The 20814-nt window shown below is 38.3% G+C and overlaps 1 protein-coding gene and 1 long non-coding RNA gene across 2 annotated transcripts; both read left to right on the top strand.

The window, feature by feature from the left end:
- The first annotated feature begins 12766 nt into the window (after positions 1–12766).
- LOC129668454 (regenerating islet-derived protein 3-gamma-like) lies at positions 12767–15403 on the top strand. Its single transcript, XM_055596473.1, has 6 exons — positions 12767–12789; positions 13064–13167; positions 13750–13868; positions 14064–14201; positions 14785–14908; positions 15121–15403. Exons 2-6 carry the CDS (start codon positions 13092–13094, stop codon positions 15186–15188), a joined length of 525 nt encoding a protein of 174 aa, XP_055452448.1. The 5' UTR covers positions 12767–12789; positions 13064–13091; the 3' UTR covers positions 15189–15403.
- A 1055-nt stretch (positions 15404–16458) lies between these two features.
- LOC129668455 (uncharacterized) lies at positions 16459–17780 on the top strand. The gene is made up of 4 exons (XR_008718911.1): positions 16459–16544; positions 16845–16923; positions 17455–17575; positions 17720–17780. It is a non-coding gene; the product is annotated as an uncharacterized LOC129668455 (long non-coding RNA).
- The last annotated feature ends 3034 nt before the right edge of the window (positions 17781–20814 follow it).

Below are 20814 nucleotides of genomic sequence, written 5' to 3'. Positions count from 1 at the left end.
TTATTTTTATTTATTTATTTTCATTTTTTAATTATTTTGCTTTTGAAAAGTCTTTTATTCTAGTACAATTACACTAACATATTTTGATCATGAAGTTAACTCATGAGTCTTCAATTAGCGAATGCAATTCATTCTTAAGCCTGTGAATACGCAAAGCCTCAAAGCCATGAACAACTAAGACAGGCTCTAGGAAGGCAGAGGTAAGCTCTGTGGCAGTCTGGATATGCATCTCAGTGGAGCACTCACATGTAGATCTCTCACTGCAGAAGCAGAAAACCCACTGATCATCTCAGAGGCGGGGAACAAGGATGACACTGGACAGAATTAACTGGTTAGGGACGTCCAGTTGTGGCTATTGGTTTAGATATTGTTGCTGCCGCTTGAATATTGTTTTCTAAAGTATAGCTGAGAGAACCTTTTTTTTTAGCATCCAATTTTTGATTTTTTTTATCTTTTTAAATTTTTATTTTCAGTTACATTTTATTAACTCTGTGTCCCAGCTGTATCCTGCTTCCTCATTCCCTCCCAATCCCACCTTCCTTCCCTTATCTCCTACCTGCCCCTTTCCAAGCCTACTGATTGAGGAGGACATCCTCCCTGCCACGGACCGGCCCAGTCGGGCTCCTGGCATCCGCAGTAGAACAAGACTTCGGACAGGAAGACGGCGATGAATTGACAGACAGAGACAACTTGATGGTTTTGACTCTGCTGCAATTTTACTGAAGTCAAGCTGGTATTTTTATAGTGATCTCACAAGGAAGCACCTTAAAACTGGCATGCTTTCCAGAACATTCAGACTTTTACCAAGAATACAAAGTTTATGTTTTAACATAGGGCAGTGTCCACAGGAAATCTTTGCCTATAAACTTTCTGATCAACACAAACAAGAAACAAAAACCTCAAACTATGGTTTCATTATCACTGACTAGTGAAGAGGAAAGTCAGTAGTTGTAATAGTCCTCCGAGCCAAGTCGAATACCTGCCAAAGTCTAAACACACCTTTGTCAACCATCTTCCCTTATGTCCTGCTAAAGATTTATGATCTTCCCTAGGAACAAGACGCTGAAGGAAGGAGAAAACTCGTGCCAGCTGTACTTCTCATGTTATTTTTTTCTTAAGAAGGAGCCCATTATTTTTTCACTATTCCTATAATGTCTTTTAATACTAAATCTAATTCATTACTTTTCTTAAACTTATTTCTTTTACATTTTATTTTTATTAAAACTTTTAATAATCTACTAATAATAAATTTCTTTATAAAATAAGTTGTGCTGTTTCAGGAGTCAGAGAAAGGTCAAAAAACTCATTAATCCAGCCCCAGAGCCACAACTGAAAAAGCGTAGAAATCTCAGAATACATCTCTTTGACAGACGGGGGGAAGGGTCTGCCAGGGACCTTCCAGGGAGCAAATTTCCGAAAGCGAGTCTCCCGCCCTGTAGTACATGCTACTATGGCCACACTGGCGTGGGTGTAGCACTCCCCTTTCATCTGACCCTGTTTTATCAGGTATCTTCAGGACTGGCTGAAAAGTCCTCCTCTGTGGCCTAGCAGGGCTGCTCCTCCCTTGGGGAGTGGGGAGGTCAAAGAGCCTGCTATTGAGTTCCTGTCAGAAATAGTCCCTGTTCCAGTTACTAGGGAAAAACCAATTGGTTACTGAGCTACCACGGGCTACATCCGAGCAGAGGTTCAAGGTTATATCCATACTTGGTCCTTGGTAGAGTATCAGTCTCAGAAAAGGCCCCTGTGCCCAGATATATTTGGTCCTTGTGTAGCTCCTATCCTTTTCATGTCATACTAACTCCCCCTTCTTTCATATGATTCCCTTCACTCTTCCGAAGGTTTGGCTATGAGTATCTTTACCTACAGCCATAATGAGGTCAATAAAGGTCTTTGATTCTCAGAAGTCTTGGAACACTGTATCCACTTCATCAAAGATGAAATAGATGTAGAGAAATGAAAGTACTTAAGCTAGGCCATAAACCAGGAACTGTCAGTGGTAACATTTAAAGTCATGTTGGTCCTCAAAAGCCAGTATTTTATTCTTTTTGCAAAACTACACTGAGGGAGGAGCTTGAATTGGATCAAGTTGCCACATCAGAAAAATGTATCACATCTATAGCTCTCTCTTGAATATTTTATGATGTAGCATCTCCTTGTTCAAGCTCTTTGCTACCTTCCCTATTATATATATTATATCTTTCTTCCCTAATATATATATATACATATATATAAATATATATACATATACATGTATATGTATATGTATATATGTATATATATTCTTTATCTTTTCTTTATATTTCTTTATTATATTTGTATGTGTATATAGATACACAAATATATAAGTTCTTCATGAAAGACAAGACATATAATTGTTTCTCTTTATAATTGTTTCTCTCTCATATTACTCCTTTCCTTTCATTTCTCCTAGCTACTTCCATATCATCTATCTATCTATCTATCTATCTATCTATCTATCTATCTATCTATCTATCATCTAGCTAATCTATCAGGTATTTATGTATATATCACATATACAGATAAACAGATAAATATCCATATGTCTATCATTCTATTATTTTATCTGTCTGTCCATTCTTCCATCCATCCATCTATCTGTCATCTATATGTCCATTCATGTTTAGTTGACCATGGTTTCTGTGTGTGTGTGTGTGTGTGTGTGTGTGTGTATCAGGCTAGAAATGAGCCCAGGGGGAACATTTAATTGAAAGCCTATAAACAGTAGGTAATCAGATGCAACACTACTTCATTAATCACAATCCATCTCCCTGTGGTAATATTAAAACATACTATAGACAGTATCAATGAGACCTTGTTCACGGTGGAGTAAAGCGTAAGCTAAGTGCACCCTGTTAAGCATATGTTCTGCTAAGTCATTCAAATACTTGGAGTTTTTCCTGCTGCATTATATATTTAAAAGCAATGTTTCTGGACACCCATTAGGCTCCACTGTAGTAGTGCTGAGCTGTGAGTCCTGCTCTCTGTAAAGAAGAAAACTTTACTGAGGCAAGTGTACTCTCTGCAAGTTCAGTATCTGCATATGTGAGTCAGCTAGTGAGGTAAAAAGTAAAAACTTGACTTTGCTTAAACCAGATCTGTTATGCACTAGGAGGTTAGAGAACAACTGAGCTCCTACTGTTTGAGTTCCTGCTGCTATCTCTCCTTAATAAATGAAAAAGTGGAGCTGTCCACACCCTTCTCTAAATACAAAAATCTAAATGTTCACCACAGGCACTACACTTAAAACTTTACATGTAAAAAAATGATTCAAAGTAGTTTTAAATCAATTTTAGTTCTATTGCTGACAGTGAATGAGTCATGGACTATTTAGAAAAAAGTATATAAAATGCATATTTTATTATCTATTTATTTATTAATAACTAACTTAGTTATTCACTTTACATCTCAATCACAAACCACTTTATCCCCTCCTCCCAGTCCCACCTTCCATCTCTCTTTCCCTTCCCACCTCCCCTATTTCTTAGAAATGAGGAGCATCTCCCCCCCCAAAAAAAACAAAACACTCTAACACATCCAGTCACATCAGGATTGAGTGCACTCTCTTCCCCTGTGGCCTGGTGAGACAGTGTTGCAAGAGAGAAGTGATCAAAAAGCAGGAAACATAGTCCATATCAGATACAATTCCATCTTCCCCTTACCAGAGAATCCACATGAAGACTGAGCTATCCATGGGTCACATCTGTGTAGGGAACCAGGTCCAGTCCATACACAGTCCTTTGTTGGTGCTTCAGACTCTGCATGCCCACCGTAGGCCCTGGTTAGTTGGCTCTGTTGGTCTTCTTGTGGAGGTCCTGTTCCTTCCAGTTCCTTCTATCCTTCCCCTCTCATCCCTAAGTCTCTCTGTGTTCTGCCCAATGTTGGGCTGTCAGCCTCAGCATCTGTTTTTATTCCCTGTTGTATGGACCCCTTGAGAGGACAGCTATGCTAGACTCTTGCTGGCAAATATAGCCAACAACCACTAATGATGTCAGGGGTTGGCTCTCTCCCATGGGTGGGTGTCAGGTTAGACCAGACATTGGTTGGACATTCCCTCAATCTCTTCTCTATTTTTATGCCTGTACATTGTGTAGACAGGGTAAATTTTGGGTCAAAGGTTTTGTGGGTGGGTTGGTGTTCCCTTCCCTTCAGTATAGTTGGAGACATGAACTGTGAGAGGGGGTTAAGAAACTACAGAGGACCCAAGTTTGGTTCTGACATTGGGTATTTCACTGGCACCTGTAAATCCAGCTCCAGGGATTAGCTCCCTCGTCAGCAATCTTCACAGACCTACACACAGGAGTACGACTCCACACAGAGGAACAGTTTTAAAAGAAATTGTAAAATTGAAAAAGAGCATAAACCTAAATATCCATTGTATTTCTAAGAATACAATGAAATGCCTAAAATAATTTTGAAATCAATACCATTAATATCATCTACTGTCTTCTTTGTGGTTACTTCCCATTTACTTCCCAGAACATACACAGTATGTTCTCTTCTACTTTCTCCAATTTCACTATTGACCTTTCTACGTTATCACATTACGCATTGGAACTAACAAACCTAATGCCTAGTTGGAGTAAATGCTTTGGTTCTCTATGCCCTTGAGACAAATCATTCTTAATCATTCTCTTAGCCTATTCTACATGTGCAGTGTCAGCCTTGACTCTGGTATGCACTAGAGGCTTATAGGAGTACAGAGTCCAGCACAGAAAATTTAACCCTGAAGGTTTTCCTTATACCTTCCAGTAAGAATGTGGAGACTTCCTTGATGACAGCCTCAGATTCCCTAATGCCAGTAATAACTCCATATGCACTGAAGGTTCCAAGCCACCCTCAGTGTCTCTCTTTGGGAGAAGACAGTAATTTCTTCTGGACTTTGGCTTAGGCCCATCCCTTGGATTGACCATCATTGATACTCGTGTGTGTGTGTGTGTGTGTGTGTGTGTGTGTGTGTGTGTGTGTGATAATTCTCTTCACTCCCAAATCCAGAATGCCTTCTCAGAATTGGCTAGATTCAAGTTCTTGTAATGCCTACAACTGAAACACTTACAAGAAAAGATATCAGCTGAAAACACCCTGAACAAATGTTTTCTCAAAGCAAAACCACCACGTAGAAAGAATGTGCACTTATCTGCACACATTTTACAACCAAAACATGCCCAGAACCCCCCCCCAAAATTATCAGTCTTATAGCCCTACTATAAGAGGGATTTAGATCAGATTCTATTTTCTTTCAAAAATAAATTACACCAATCTTCTTTGAGTTATGTATATTTGTATAATATGACATTTAAACTCTACATGAGACCCAGGAAAAGTAACTAACCAATTACCTGTGGGAAATTCTATTAACAGAAAGCAAATAAGATGTCCTAAAATCAAAGAATCTATCCACTGAGGTGATTTTTAATAGTACTAACTCAGAAAACAATTTGTTCTTTTAGAATTTAATTTGTGGTTGCTGAATGCCTGAAGAATTCTAACTGAAATTAAATAATAAGTGTATAACATATTGAATGAAGAGCTCACTAGTATCATCACTTCCATGTCTCACTTAGTCTCTAACATGCCATGTTGCCTAGACTAAACCATACGTCTTCTCTCTGAGTTCACTCATTTTAATACAGAGGTAACACATGTCCTTCATAATGTACAGGATACTCTGAAGATAATGGTGGACAATTTCAATAAATTGCTTAAATTGAAGAGGTTGGAACACAAAGCATTCAGATAATTTATAGGAAGATGAGGATCAATATCTGTTTTTTTTTTGAAGAAAAAAATGGTGATGTTGTATTTTCAGTAAGTAAAGAATCTCCAATAACTCCACTGAGCACTCTCCTTCATAATATCCGTAAAGTTAATATGGCTTAGCAAATAACCACTCTGTACTATTCTCGACAAAATTTCCCTGGAGTTTTCAATCTTCCTGTGCATAACAGGATGCTGATTTTCTGGGCTTAGATTTTCTTAAAGTCAGATACACCAATGGCAAATTAAACATGTTTAAGACACCTTTCCTTTCTCCTAATATAGTAGTGAACAACTTTACAGTGAATCCCAATACTCTTATATCTTACCTTATTCTCTTCCTCATAGAGGAAGCTGGTGGTAATAACCTGAGAATCACTTTGGCCTTCATTACTTCTACTAATCTGTACAAGGTTATTCAGCCAGTTTAGATGTCCAACTCTTTATGTAAATGATAAGGGAATAAGTAGCTGTTTTCTAATGATCCTCTGGATATTTCATTAATGTGTACAGAATTCTGAGCACAATGGCTAGCATGAAAATGAGTGCTGAATAAATGGCAGTCATTATTAAACTCTTTCACAAATTAGTCTGACAATTCTTTGATAAGATTCCCCAGAAGCAGATTTCTTAATGAGTAACAACTGAATCCTTTTAAAAATGTAATACAATGTTACTCTACTTAAGCATATTCTGAGAATGAAGAATACCAGACAAATATTGATCACTTGTCCTCAAAGGAGCATTGTTAAAGGTTAAAGAACAGATAAAAATGATTGCAGCTGATAACCAAACCAGAAAATAATTCTGAGCTGTTCTTCTGCAATAATTTCATCTGCAGATCAAATGCCGGTCTTTCCGTTGAGAATTGTCAAGTATTGATTATATAATAAGCGTGCGTATCACTAGCTTCTGTTGTCTATGTTGTGTATGAGATAATACAATCAATGACATCCATGCATTGTTTACTTGATTCCTCATTAACTTCATGAAATTGGTCTGATTCATGAACCTGACTTCTTAATCACAGTACTTTCTGCTTGTCCACTAATTGGACTGACATCTGTCACACCTGGGTGAAAATGAGTATCTGAAAGATAATGGAGACACAATGTGTAATAAAGTATTACATATTCTTAAAGGATACATAATATCTTGGATAATTTCCAAACTAGTATGTCTAGTGGGAATCCCAACTCTATGTTCCATTACCCAACACACCTGGCTTTCCTACACAAGTAGACTAGCCTGACGACAAAAACCTTCTTGAATACTTGACATGATGCTTCACTTTATATCCTCAGAACTTCAGCCACCTGGATTTGTCTTGGTATGCTCAAGCCATTATTAGGAACTTCCCAGTCCTCTGGGGTGGATTCCATCTCTGAGAGACACCATGCCCTTTCTGTCTACTTTTTGCTGTGTAAGTATGGTTCAACCATCACCCTTACCTAACTCTCAAGATTGTGTTCACATCTTGTTTCTGTAATAACTCTTGGTCTTCCCTGCAGTTATAGTGAAATCTTGTTACTATCTAGATTCTTCCTTAAGCAATGTACAGAACATGAAGAGAAGACAATGAAAGATGTGAAAAATATCTGAGAAGTGTTTTCTATGAAGTCACTTCTTATCTGTGATTCCTACTTCAGTCCATGAATTGTGAACTCCAAGGAACAAAGTTTCCTTTATTTTGAGTTCTAGATAACCCACAAGATCCAATAATTTGAAGAAACTTATATATATTGGGATTTATTAATCTTATCTCCTTCCTTCCTTTACTCATTTTAGTAAACATCAGCCCAAAGTTGACCATGAGGAAATTATCTGTGTGTTGACCCTTGGTTTAGGTCAAATATATCTGTAGAAGTTTCCATGTTAAATTCTGTATGCAAAGTAGGCTTTCTTGTAAAGCCGCTTAGGGGATAAGCTCAAAGGTTTAGAAAATAATCACCCTTTGATTAAAGTTATTTAATCCATGTGATGGCTTCCCAAAACATTTTGTGTAAACATTTTGTTTACACAAGCTACAAGGAAAGGCCAGAGAATGTGTTTTCATTTTAATATGCTATTTCTAATAGTGAATACAAAATAAAATGATGAGAATGATTCATAATGGGAGGCTAACTCTGTTTTCATTTTTTTTTATTTTCATAGATTCTTACAGATGACCTCTAAAAACAGTAAGAAAGCATTTTTCCTGAAGATTGAGATTTTAGTGTGGAAACAATAAATTAATTTCCTAGGGGTTCTGTAATCTACATTGATGATATTCTCATGAATTCCTCAAAAATAGAAAACAGATGAGTTGAACCTCAGAGACTCTGTGTCTAACATCTCAATAGAGAATTGAGAAACACACAAACAAGATGATGAAGTCACTCATTCAAAATAATATATGTAATTATAGAAATAATGTCTTCATTTTTCAATCTAAGATATATTATGAAGCTAAAATAATTATGAATAGATTATTGAATAAATATTAGAGGGTTTAATGTAATTGTTTGTGAAGATACAAAAACTACATTTAGTCAGTATAGTACACATTTAGTCTGTCTATCTGTCTGTCTGACTTTTGTGGTTCTGTTAGTGGTGGTCATGTGTGCCAATGTAGGAATGTGTGTAGGCATGTATATGAGGCTAAACTGTCATGTCTGTTCTTCCTTCAGTGTTTTCCACTTTTTCTCTTACCTGGCCTGGAACTCATCAAGCAGGCAAAGCTGGTTGACCAATGGGCCACCTATCTATGCCTCTCCAGCACCGAGGTTACAAGGACACAATACCACACCTTGCTTTTTGTAGCTTAGGTTCTGGATATTGAACAAGAGACTAAAAGGTAAACCCAGTCAATGCACAGGACCATAAAAAATAATAATAACTTGTTTCAAATCATGAATTTGGGAAGAAGAGTTTATTGTGCAGTAATCTGTCATCAGAAGAACAGATAAAGGCAAGAATCCATAAAGAAATTCAAGAGGAAGGAGGTGGCATACATAGAGTCTTGAGAGCAGAGAGTGAAAGATATGTATCCTGTCTGTCCTCTGCTCTTACCTTGCTATCAAGTTCATGTAGAATTTGAAGATTGTCGTGTGAAATGGGGTGAAGTTTTTCCTTCTGTATCCAAATGGCATTTCATAGGCTCACAATGGCTTACCATGGGGCAGAAAAAGGACCACGCATCATAGAACTCATGATTTATGATTTATGATTTTTGAATTATCAGATTTCAACACTGGTCATCCTTTAAGAAGTCTCCAAGATTTTTATATTTTTTCCCCAGGAAGTGAGGCAAGAACAGGAAGATAAGGTAAAAAGGGAGAGGGAAAATCAGGTTGATGAAGGGAATGAGGAAAGACATAGCTAGAACTGAAGGGAATTTGAAAGGCAGAGTGGAAACTTAGTGCAGTGGAAGTGAAAGTGAAATGACTCTTAATGACATTCTACTATATGCATAGATCAGTGCCTTCTTCAGCCATCATCAGAGAGGCTTACTCTTCTAACAAACAGTAACAAATACAAATACAAGCACAAATACAAATACAAAATGCATAGCCAGGCATTATGCAGAGAGAAAGACAGAGACTTGGGAACACATAGCTCTAAAGTGGATGTCTCCATCAAATCCCTCCTCTCAGAGCTCAGACAACCCCATGAAAAAGGAGACAAAAAGAATAGGATATATAGAGGGTATGGAGGACAACAGGGGAAAAAAAAGATTCTCTAAAACAACTACATAAGCTCACGGAGACCAAAGCAGCAATGACAGGGCCCACACTGTCCTGCACCAGGTCCCTTGATATGTGCTATAGGTTCTAGGTTTAGTACTTTCATGGGACTTCTGAGTCTCTGAATGAGTGGGTCTCTGATTCTTGTGCCTGCTCTTTAGGCTCTTTCATTTTTCTATTGGGTTGTCTTGTCCAACTATGATTTTTTTGGTTGTTGTTTTATCTTATTATATGTTACTTTGTTTTGTTTTATTATTATCACCTAGAAACCAATTCTTTTCTAATGAAAGACAGAAAGAGTAGATCTGTAAGGGAGAGGAGGTGGGAAAGAATTGGAAGGAGAAGAGGGAGAAGAAACTGTATTCAGATTATATTGTAAAATAAAATAATCTATGTTTAATAAAAAAGGAAAAGTAGTACCTTTTATGACAATACCTTCTCTAATTATGCTGAGAATATTTTTCTTGCTTACTAAATTTTCCTATCAGCTATAATGATTAGAAATTCATTTCTCTTATTTTTTATAGAAATTGAATATGTGTAGACATACTGAAAGCTCTGTTTACTTTTTGATTGTTTAATTTTCATTTTTAAGTGTGCTTTTCATAATATAATACTGTTGGACAGAATCATAACAGTAGAGAACTTATGTTCCTGGTTTTGAAGGAAACATTTTCAGTATTTTGATTTTGAGACCTCAAAATCTTGTACATCAAGTGATGTACAACTTGATGGTTACCAATTATCATAACTCATTAATGAAAGTTAGACTTACTAAGTACAGTTTGTACATAACAGGTTGATCATTTAATATTTCTTGTACAACTGTAGCCCATGGCAGCTCAGTCTCTAAGTGGGTTCCCTAGTAATGTGAACAGGGATTGTCTCTGACATGAACTCAGTGGCTGGCTCTTTGATCACCTCCCCTTGATGGGGGGGGGGCTTACCAGGCCACAGAGGAAGAAAATGCAGCAAATCCTGCTGAGACCTGATAGACTAGGACCAGAGGGAAGGGGAAGAGGACCTCCCCTATCAGTGGACTTGGAGAGGGGCATTGGAGGAGGTGAGGGAGGGAGGGTGGGATTGGGAAGAGATGAGGGATGGGACTTCACCAGGGATACAAAGTAAATAAACTGTAATTTAAAAAAAATAAATTAAAAAGAAAACAAAACAAAAAACGAACAAAAAATAAAATGTCTCAATGCGATACAAACAATCATGATTCTTCCTCATGAAATCAGCTTTGCATTCCTGAGGTTAATTCTTCTTTCTCTTCATTTATTGTACATATTTGCCTACTATTTTGTTCAGGAAATTTACATATAAGCTCTTGGAGGAAATTGGACTTTAAATATCCTTCCCATGTTAGTTCTAGGTATTTTCTTCTTCCCAGAATTCCCTTTTATGCAAGATTTTATTCAAAAACTCATATAAATCCAAAGTCCTGTATAATTAATCCCCATATACCTTACTATGAGTTAGTAAAAATTTCTTTGTTGCTTATCTTGTTCCATCTAAAATTATCTTCTTTGTCACTAATGAAACAGATTATATTGATGTATGTCCTGAGAAATGTGTTTAATTCATAAGTATTACATTAAGCTTTACATGATAAAAAAGATCTCAAGTAATAGAATATCACTCACCAGATTGGCATGTAAATATATAACACCTTAACTTATCAAATGCTCATGTTTTATCCATAATCTCATAATTCCTGTTTTGCATTGAATTTTTCTATATTAGAATCTAAGGCTTTTTACATATTAGACTTTCCATTGATATCCTCAAATGTTGAACATGTTTTATTAGTTTTTTTTAATTTATTGCTTGAATTCACACTTTCTGAACATTTCTGGTTGTACCTGTTTTGATATATCATGAAACTTCCAATTTCTTGAAAATTTACAGGTAAAAATTAACAACTTCTCCAATAATTTTCCTCTAGGAAACATTTACACACCCAATTATCATCAAAATGTCAATATTGTCCACATCATTGGTATTTGGAGCACTAGACATTAAAGTGGGCATTAAACATATTTACCAATTCTATTTGGACATTTTCAACATTCCTTAGACTGCCCAAGTACTTTGAAAACCATATGTATGTCAAGTCATTTACAAGGAAAGATATAGGACACAACTTGCTTTCCCTCATGTTAACAATTGGTCCTTCAGGGAGATTTCCAAATGCATTCAAAACAGAATGTTTAAAAGTATGAATTTAAAGGATGAGGATTGCTAATATTATCTTCATTGTTTGATGCACTTCAAGGCCATTCAAATATGAAATGTCATTTTCTTTCTGCTTGAACATGCATGTGTGATAGACATGTTTATGACCCTGAATGAATTAATACTAAAGCACATATCATTTATCCACCATTTTTTGACATCATGAATACAGGTATTGATACCATAAAAAGCACATAATACATTTCATGATAATTATGAAAAACTAAACTTCAAAGCCATCCTGAGAGGATTTTAAAACCTCCCAAAATGTCTGATTAAAGTTTGAGGCCAGTACCCTCAATCTCAAGTATACAGCTCAGAATTACAGTGAACACAGGCCTTATTTCTCAACATTCCCACAAAGAAACAGACTGAAAGCAAGTCTATTCAGCCACTTTTCTGTGAAACCTTGGCTAAAATATTTACTCAAGATCTTATTATCAAGCTTCCTACAAAACTTGCTACAAACATCAGGCCTTTTCTCCTTAGCTTGAACTATTTTTTTTTCTTTCTTTTTTTCAATTAGTAAACTAACACTGTCAGCACTTACAATTTTTAACTAATCAACAATTTAATCAGTCATATTATCTAAATATTACAAAACAAAGGACAAGAAATAAACACGTAAATATGCAGGTAGAATTTCTTCAGAGTGGAACAAACGTACACCGTGCTAATATTGTTTTTCTTTTGTATCTCAGAGTTACAATATTTTGAAAACGGTGTCACAGCATAATCTATAGCACAGATATAATTTTCTTAATATTCCCAGAACAAGGTATCTGAAAGAAAATAGTTCAGACTGCACCCACACCTGATAACAGAGCACGGCTGCTAACAGGACAGGGCCACAAATGTAAAAGTTCACAGTTTTTGCCAGGAATGAACTTGTGCCTCTGACGGGAATATTCTAGAATCCATGCCAAGTACTACCCACTTCCCTGATTGCATAAGGATTTCTGCTTATACACATTGATGCTCCTCCCTCAAATGCTATTATAAAAGCAGCCAACTCTGTCCTGACTAATTATCCCAGATCCCTGCAAGACAGGTAAGTGGGATCAAAAAGATGCAAAGAGCCTTGCAGGGGTTCACCCCTCATACCCAAGAGAAGAGTACCTGTCCCCACAAAAGAGAGGGCTCTGAGAAGCAGCATAGGCTTCCTGGGAAGTTTTCTGAGGGGAAAAAAAGAGATGGACTCTTTTCATTCCAGAACCAAAAGAGGGAAACGGAGTGAAAATTCGTGCATCCCTAAAGAGTTACTGAAAGTAGAAGGAATGGGGTGGTCCTCTCAGCATGTCTCCTCTTAACATGTTCCCTACCAGGACCGGCTGTTCTTCCCTCACAGACAAGATGCTCCCTCGTATGGCCCTCACCAGCCTGTCATGGATGCTGCTCTGCTTCCTGCTGCTCCTGTCTCAAGTGCAAGGTAAGATTCCCTGCCTTTAGTGTTGAGTGTACAGTAAGTGTCCAGAGCCAAGGAACAGAGAGGGGATCTAGGGTGTCTTGTGTGCTAGTTATGAAAAGAGTCCCACACAGAAAAACTGCTTGCAACTCATCCATCACCCTGCCATACTCCAACCCACTAATGATGGACAGTGTCATATCATCCATTATAGAAATTAAACAGGTTTCTGTTTTATTGGAAAATTTGGCTAGTGGTTTCAAGAAGGAAAGGATGGTAGTCATGAATGAGCTCTTGAGAAAGAGAAGGGTGCGATGATTCAATGTGCACGGTGTCAGCCCTAGAATTGGGGATGTAGGATAATATGAGAAAATTGTAGCATAAAATTAAAAGAAGATAGATTCTCATAAAGTAGGTCAATTCTGAGACCAAGATGACACTTAGAGAGAATGGGCACTCTGTATTAGTTTTCCTGTATTCTGTATAGTCTATATTCTGTGTAGTATGTATACTGGACTTAATCTCAAAAGACAGATCTCATAAATGTATGCTATGTTTACTTTTCTGTTGATTTCACCACACTTCTATGGTCTTCTTCCATTCCAGGTGAAGATGTCAAGGAAGATGTGCCCTCGTCACGCATCAGCTGCCCCATGGGCTCCCGAGGTTATGGCTCCTACTGCTATGCCTTGTTTAGGATACCTAAATCCTGGTTTGATGCAGATGTGAGTACTGGAGGGTACAGAGGAGGAAACAATGGGAGGTACATGCCAGTCACAGAAGAAGTGGGTTACAGTTTGCATGGTTCCTTGAGAATCAGAATAAAAACTGTGTTTTTCATTCATTGCCTCTATCATCTACATGTGGCTGCCATTCACGAGTGAAGTCTCAGTCTGTGACTCCTTCTGCCTCTCATTTAGCTGGCCTGCCAGAAGAGACCTTCAGGACACCTTGTCTCTGTGCTCAATGGTGCTGAAGCTTCCTTCGTGGCATCTGTGGTTAAAAGCAGTGCAAACGGTGGCCAATATGTATGGATTGGGCTCCATGACCACACGCTGGTGAGCAGACATCTCCTCTCATCAGATTTCTTTCTCATTGATTTTGTTTCCAGTCTCATTCTCTGTGTTTCTATGGGAAAAGGCCAAATTATAAGTACAGCTCACATTCTGGTTTGCAACTGGGACAAAATAAAATCCAGGAACTCTGTGAAATTCCATAGTCCCTACCTAATGTCAATATGATAATTGACAACTCTTAGAAAGCTTCTCAATGAGGGTTTGGAAATCTCTTCTGTGATATTAGGGGAGTTTGCCCCCCCAATTCTGAGAGAACACCAAAAGAAAAGCATATCTGTATTTCTTCATCACAGAACCCATGTGGGCCTTGAGGTTCAGAGAAATTTACAAAAACATAACCTGTTTTGTTCATCATGGGCCATATTCTTATTCTGGGTTTAAACATCTTGAGGTTATCAATAGGGATGTGTTAATCGCAGGGAGATGGTCAGGTTGCAATCTGGCTAGTATCTGAAAGAGTAGATAAACACCATGAGCCTGGATATGGGCTTCAGCTAATCCCAGTAAAGGATCAGCAATCAGATCTTCAGGGGCTATTCTTTTCCTATGGCTGTCCTCTCTCTAGGGCCAAGAACCCAACAGAGGTGGATGGGAATGGAGTAATGCTGATGTGATGAATTACTTCAACTGGGAGGTGACTCCTTCCTCTGCCTCTGGTGGTTATTGTGGAAGCCTGTCACGAACCTCAGGTAAGACAGAAGGCAGTCCTCTCTGAAAACCAATGCTTCCCTACTCTTCCATTATTATTGATCTCTAATCATCTTTCTTGTCACTTTCCTTTGTTTTTCCTTCCCTGTTTTTCCTTCCCGGGGGTGAGATGTTGCTTAAGATTACAAGCATCCTTGATGTGCTGTCATTGTATTTTCAAAATGACCTGCCTCTTACTTTTGTGTGTCTGCAGGCTATCAGAAGTGGAGAGAAAATTATTGTGACTTGGAGTTACCCTATGTCTGCAAGTTCAAGCCTTAGAGTACAAAGTGAACACCCTGAGCTTCATAAGAATTGCACTATGATTATAAATCCAAGTCTGAAGATTAAACAATACAAGTAAACATTTTCCCAAAACTCCAAACTTCATTGCTTGTGATTCCCTCCTCCTTGCCCTTCTGTCTCACTTGAGTCTCTTCTGTGTGTACTGTGGACTGAGTTTTCATAGCATAATAATAAAATATATATTAGACTCATATCTGCTTGTGTTCTACTCATTTAGTAAATAAATAATATATGTCAGATAAAGACATTAGCAGAGTTAAATTTTAAAGAAGACTCCATTATGCTGGGGAAGGGAGAGACATATTCTTCAGTAGTATAACCATGAGAAGTGTTTTCATGCTCCTGGAATGTATCCTTTATGCCCCTGTAATTAGTTACACCTAAAACTCTTGGATCACACACACACACACACACACACACACACACACACACACACGCAAAGGGATAAATATGTAAATAGAAAAGTGTTAAAATAGGAATAAGGAAATAGATCACCTATAATGGGAGGAAATAAGGAATGGTGACTTCATACAAATTACGTGGCAGACCTATGTGAAAGTGTCATAATTAAGAATGTGTGCATGTCCAGATGACTTTAGAAACATCATTTGTTGAAAAAGAAAATGATGAAGGAAGAAAAGCCTTAGTATTATTAGAGAAGATACTGGAATAATGATGTCAAATTTCACAAAGTCCAATTTCAGGAAATAGAACATTATCAAGAGTCAAGAGAAACATTTAAAGACTTAAACACGCTCAGTTCTTTATGAGCCTGTTCCTGACAACAGAACAGAAAATCAATGAGGCAATAACATTCAGAACTACAATAGAAATGAAAAAAAAAAATCTACTGCAGGTCTTTGACCTATGGTAGGGCTGCTTTTGCTAAATGCACTGTAACTTGTTAACACAGTAGTTCAAAATGATCTTACTTCTTCTAGCCTATCAAGCATCATAGAATAGGAAAATAGTTTTTTTTTTCAACAACCCAGGGTCATAATATGTTGAAATGGGGTCAAAGCATAATCTAAAGCACAGCTATCATATTCTTAAGATTCCCAGAACAAGGTATCTGAGAGAAGGTGGTGAAAGTTCAAACTCACACCTGATGATAGAGCAGGGCTGCTAACAGAACAGTGCCACATATGTAAAAATTCAAAGTTTATGTTAGGAAGGAACTTCTGCCTTTGATGGAACATTCTAGATTCCATGCCAAGCACTTCCCTGATCGCATAACAATTCTGCTTATACACATGGATGCTCCTCCCTCAACTGCTATCATAAAAACAGTCATCTCTGTCCTGACTAATTATCCCAGATCTCTGCAAGCAGGTAGGTGGGAGAAAAAAAATGCCAAGAGCCTTGCAAGGGTTCACCCCTCATACCCAAGGAGAAGAGTGGCTCTCCCCACAAAATAGAGGGCTCTGAGAAGCATCACAGGCTTCCTGGAAAGTTTTCAGAGAGGAAAAAGGGGATGGATTATTTTCATTCCAGAACCAAAGAAGGAGAGAAATGGAGTGAAAATTAGTGCATCCCTAATGAATTAGTCAAAGGAAAAAGAATGGGATGGTCCTCCCAGCATGTTCCCTCTTAACATATTCTCCACCATGACTGGTTGTTCCTCCCTCACAGACAAGATGCTGCCTCGCATGGCCCTCACCAGCCTGTCCTGGATGCTGCTGTTTCCTGCTGCTTCTGTCTCAAGTGCAAGGTAAAGATTCTCTGTCTTTAGAGTTGAATGTCCAGAGCCAAGGAAAAGAGAAGAGCTCTGAGGTGTCCAAGGTGCTCATGATAATGAGTTCTACACAGAAAATCTGCTCACAACTCACCTATCACCCTGCTGTATTCCAACTCACCAATGATGAACAGGGTCATAACAACCCATACTGAAATTAAACAGTTTTCTGTTTTGTTGGTTTGAGGCAAGAAATTGCAGACGTCATGAATGAGCTGTTGAGAAAGAGAGGGGCTTGATGAGCTGGTGCACAATGAGGCCGTCCAGGAATTGAGGGTCTCGGAGAATATGAGAGGAATGGAGCATAAAATTAAAAACAAAAAGTTTCTCACTAAGTAGGTCAATTACAAGACCAAGATGAAGACGATATTCTTAGGGAAAAATGGTTTTCTGTATTCTGTGAAGTCTGTATTCCGGACTTAATCTCAAAGGAGAGGCATCATGCACCATTGCTAGGTTGATCGCCTACACATTTCACTACACTGCTGTCATCTCCTTCCATTCCAGGTGGAAGATGCCAAGGAAGATGTGCCCTCTTCATGCATGAGCTGTCCCCAACGGCTCCCAATCCTCTGGTCCCTGTCGCTATGCCTTGTTTAGGATGATTAAATCCAGGTTGGATGTAAATGTGAGTATTGTAGGTACAGAGGAGGAAACAATGGGCAGTACATGTCTGTCACAGAAGAAATGGGGTTCAGTTGCTATGGTTTCATGAGAATCAGAATGAATGCTCTGTTTTTCATTCAGTTCCCATCTCATCTTCATTTGGCAGCCATTCTCCAGTGAAGTCTCAGTCTGTGACTCATTCTGCCTCTCACTTAGCTGGCCTGCCAGAAGAGACCCTCAGGACACCTCATCTCTGTGCTCAGTAGTGCTAACACTTCCTTCATAGCCTCCTTGATTGAAAGCAGTTTAAATATTGAGTCAGATGTTTGGATTGAGCTCCTTGACCCGACGCTGGTGAGAAGACATCTCCTCTCATCAGATTTCTTTCTCATTGATTTTGTTTCCAGTCTCATTCTCTGTGTTTCTATGGGAAAAGGCCAAATTATAAATACAGCTCACATTCTGGTTTGCAACTGGGACAAAATAAAATTCATGAGCTCTGTGAAATTCCATAGTCTCTACCTGATGTCAATATTACAATTACAACTCTTAGAAAGATTCTCAATGAGGGTTTGGAAATCTCTTCTGTGATATTAGGGGAGTTTGCCCCCACGATTCTGAGAGAACACCAAAAGAAAAGCATATCTGTATTTCTTCATCACAGAATCCATGTGGGCCTTGAGGTTCAGAAAAATTTACAAAAGCATAACCTGTTTTGTTCATCAAGGGCCATATTCTTATTCTGGGTTTAAACATCTTGAGGTTATCAACAGGGATGTGTTAATCGCAGGGAGATGGTCAGGTTGCAATCTGGCTAGTATCTGAAAGAGTAGATAAACACCATGAGCATGGATATGGGCTTCAGCTATTCCCAGTAAGGGATCAGCAATCAGATCTTCAGGGGCTATTCTTTTCCTATGGCTGTCCTCTCTCTAGGGCCAAGAACCCAACAGAGGTGGATGGGAGTGGAATAATGCTGATGTGATGAATTTATTCAACAGGGAGGTGACTCCTTCCTCTGCCTCTTGTGGTTACTGTGGAAGTCTGCCACAAAACTTTGGTAATTAGTAAGACAGAAGGCAGCCCTCTCTGAAAACCAGTGGTTTCTCACTCTTACATTATTCTTGAGCTCTCATCTTCTTTCATTATCCCTTTTTTCCTCCTTCTCCTGTAGCGAAACACTGTTAAACTTGACATGCATGCTTTAACATCTTTACTAGCGTCCTTGATGCACCTTTACTGTATTTTTGAATGGATCCTGCCTTTCATTTTTGTATGTCTGCAGAATATCTGATGTGGAGAGAAAAATCACTGTGACTTGGAGTTATCCTATGTCTGCACATTCAAGCCTGTGAACACCCTGAGTGTATATATCCCTCAGTATGGTCAAGAATCCAAGTGTAAGATCAAAAGCACAAGTAAACATTCCCCCCAAACTTCAAACTAGACCATTTGTGATTTTCTCCTCCTCTGCCCTTTCCACTCTCTCATTTGAGTCTCCTCTGTGTGTACTGTGGACTGAGTTCTTAAAAGCATAATAATAAAATGCAAAACAGACTCTTATCTATTTGTGCTCTTCTCATTTATTAAATGAAATATATATATGTTAAAGGAAAGACATTAGCAGAGTTAAATTTTAGAGAGGACCCCATTATGTTGGGGAAGGGAGAGACTTTTTTTTTCAGTAGTATAACCATGAGAAGTGTTTTTATACTCCTAAAATATACTGCTCATGCCCCTATAAGGAGTTCTAACTAAACCTATTGAATCACACAGATCTTCTCCCCCCCTCCCCGACAAAGGCAGATGATAACAGAAGGGAGTTAATAGGGAGGGGGAAATGGATCAGTGATAGTGGGAAAAGATGAGGAATGGGAACTTCACACAAATTATATGGCATACTTATGTGAAAGTATAGTGATTTGCAGTGTATGTGTATATGTTTGTCTCTATGAGTGCAAATACAAATGTGTCTGTTATGAAAAGAAAAGGATGGAGAAAACAAGCTATATTTTTATTAGAAAAAATACCAGGTTAATTATTTCAAATTTCACAAAATGTGTATTTTAGAAACAGAACATTATTGAGAATTACGAAAAGCATTTGAAAAACTTAAACATGCACAGTTCTTTATGAGTCTGAAGAGAAGAGAAAAACAAATCTATGAGGCAATAATGTTCAGAACTATAATAGAAATAAAAAAATCAATATCTGACCTTTGGCCTATGGCAGCACAGCTTCTGCTAAATGCCCTGTAACTTACCAGCATAGTGATTAAAAATTATCTTACTTCCTCTAGCTTATTAAACACCGTAGATTAGTAAGACAGAGCATACACTGAAGTATTATCTACAGTTTTCATGGTTGCTTGCCACTGTTAGTCATTCTTAGACTATACGGTCCAGGAAAATATTTCAGTTGTATTTACTAATGAACACGTGAGCTTTTGAATCTTTGTAAAGTCAAACTATCTTTTTTTTTTTCTTTTTAGTTACATTTTGTTAACTCTGTGTCCCAGCTGTATCCCGCTCCCTCATTCCCTCCCCAACCCCACACTCCCTCCCTGGTCTCCTCCCTGCCCCTTTCCAAGTCCCCTGATAGGGGAGGACCTCCTCCCCTTTCATCTGACCCTGTTTTATCAGGTATCTTCAGGGCTGGCTGCAAAGTCCTCCTCTGTGGCCTAACAGACTGCTCCTCCCCGGGGGGGGGGGGTGTCAAACAGCCTGCCCTTGAGATCCTGTTAGAAATAGTCCGTGTTCCCCTTACTTTGGAAAACTACTTGGTTACTGAGCTACCACAGGCCACATCCGAGCAGAAGTTCTAGGTTATATCCATAGATGGTCCTTGGTTGAGTGTCAGTCTCAGAAAAGACCCTGTGCCCAGATATATTTGGTCCTTGTAGAGCTCCTATCCTTTCCATATCATACTAACTTCCCTGCTTTCATATGATTCCCTGCACTCTGCTGAGGGTTTGGTTATGAGTCTTAGTGTCTGCTTTGAAACACTGCTAGGTAGAGTCTTTCAGATGCCTTTTGTGGTAGACTCCTGTCATAAGTTCAATGCACATCCCATTTGTCTTTCTCAATGAGGATTAATCACCTTCGCCTGTGTCCACTTTCTTGATTATCTTCTTTAGGTGTGTAGATTTCATTATGTTTATCATGTCTTGTAGGTCTATATAAGCGAGTATATACCAAGCTTGTCTTTCTCCTTTTGGGATACTTCACTCAGAATGATCTTTTCTAGATCCCACCACTTGCC

Source organism: Psammomys obesus, unplaced genomic scaffold (assembly GCF_907164565.1).
Source record: "Psammomys obesus unplaced genomic scaffold, mPsaObe1.curated_primary_1811, whole genome shotgun sequence".
Classification (NCBI taxonomy): Eukaryota; Metazoa; Chordata; class Mammalia; order Rodentia; family Muridae; genus Psammomys; species Psammomys obesus.
Note: the sequence above shows the minus strand (reverse complement) of the source record. Positions and strands in the feature narration are given on the sequence as shown.

What these genes read in the sequence shown, in the direction of transcription:
- LOC129668454 (XM_055596473.1), top strand. Translation starts at nt 13,092, where the DNA reads ATGCTCCCTCGTATGGCCCTCACCAGCCTGTCATGGATGCTGCTCTGC. An exon ending in AATCCTGGTTTGATGCAGAT is followed by an intron (nt 13,869 to 14,063) that starts GTGAGTACTGGA and finishes CCTCTCATTTAG; the next exon opens with CTGGCCTGCCAGAAGAGACC. An exon ending in GGCTCCATGACCACACGCTG is followed by an intron (nt 14,202 to 14,784) that starts GTGAGCAGACAT and finishes TCCTCTCTCTAG; the next exon opens with GGCCAAGAACCCAACAGAGG.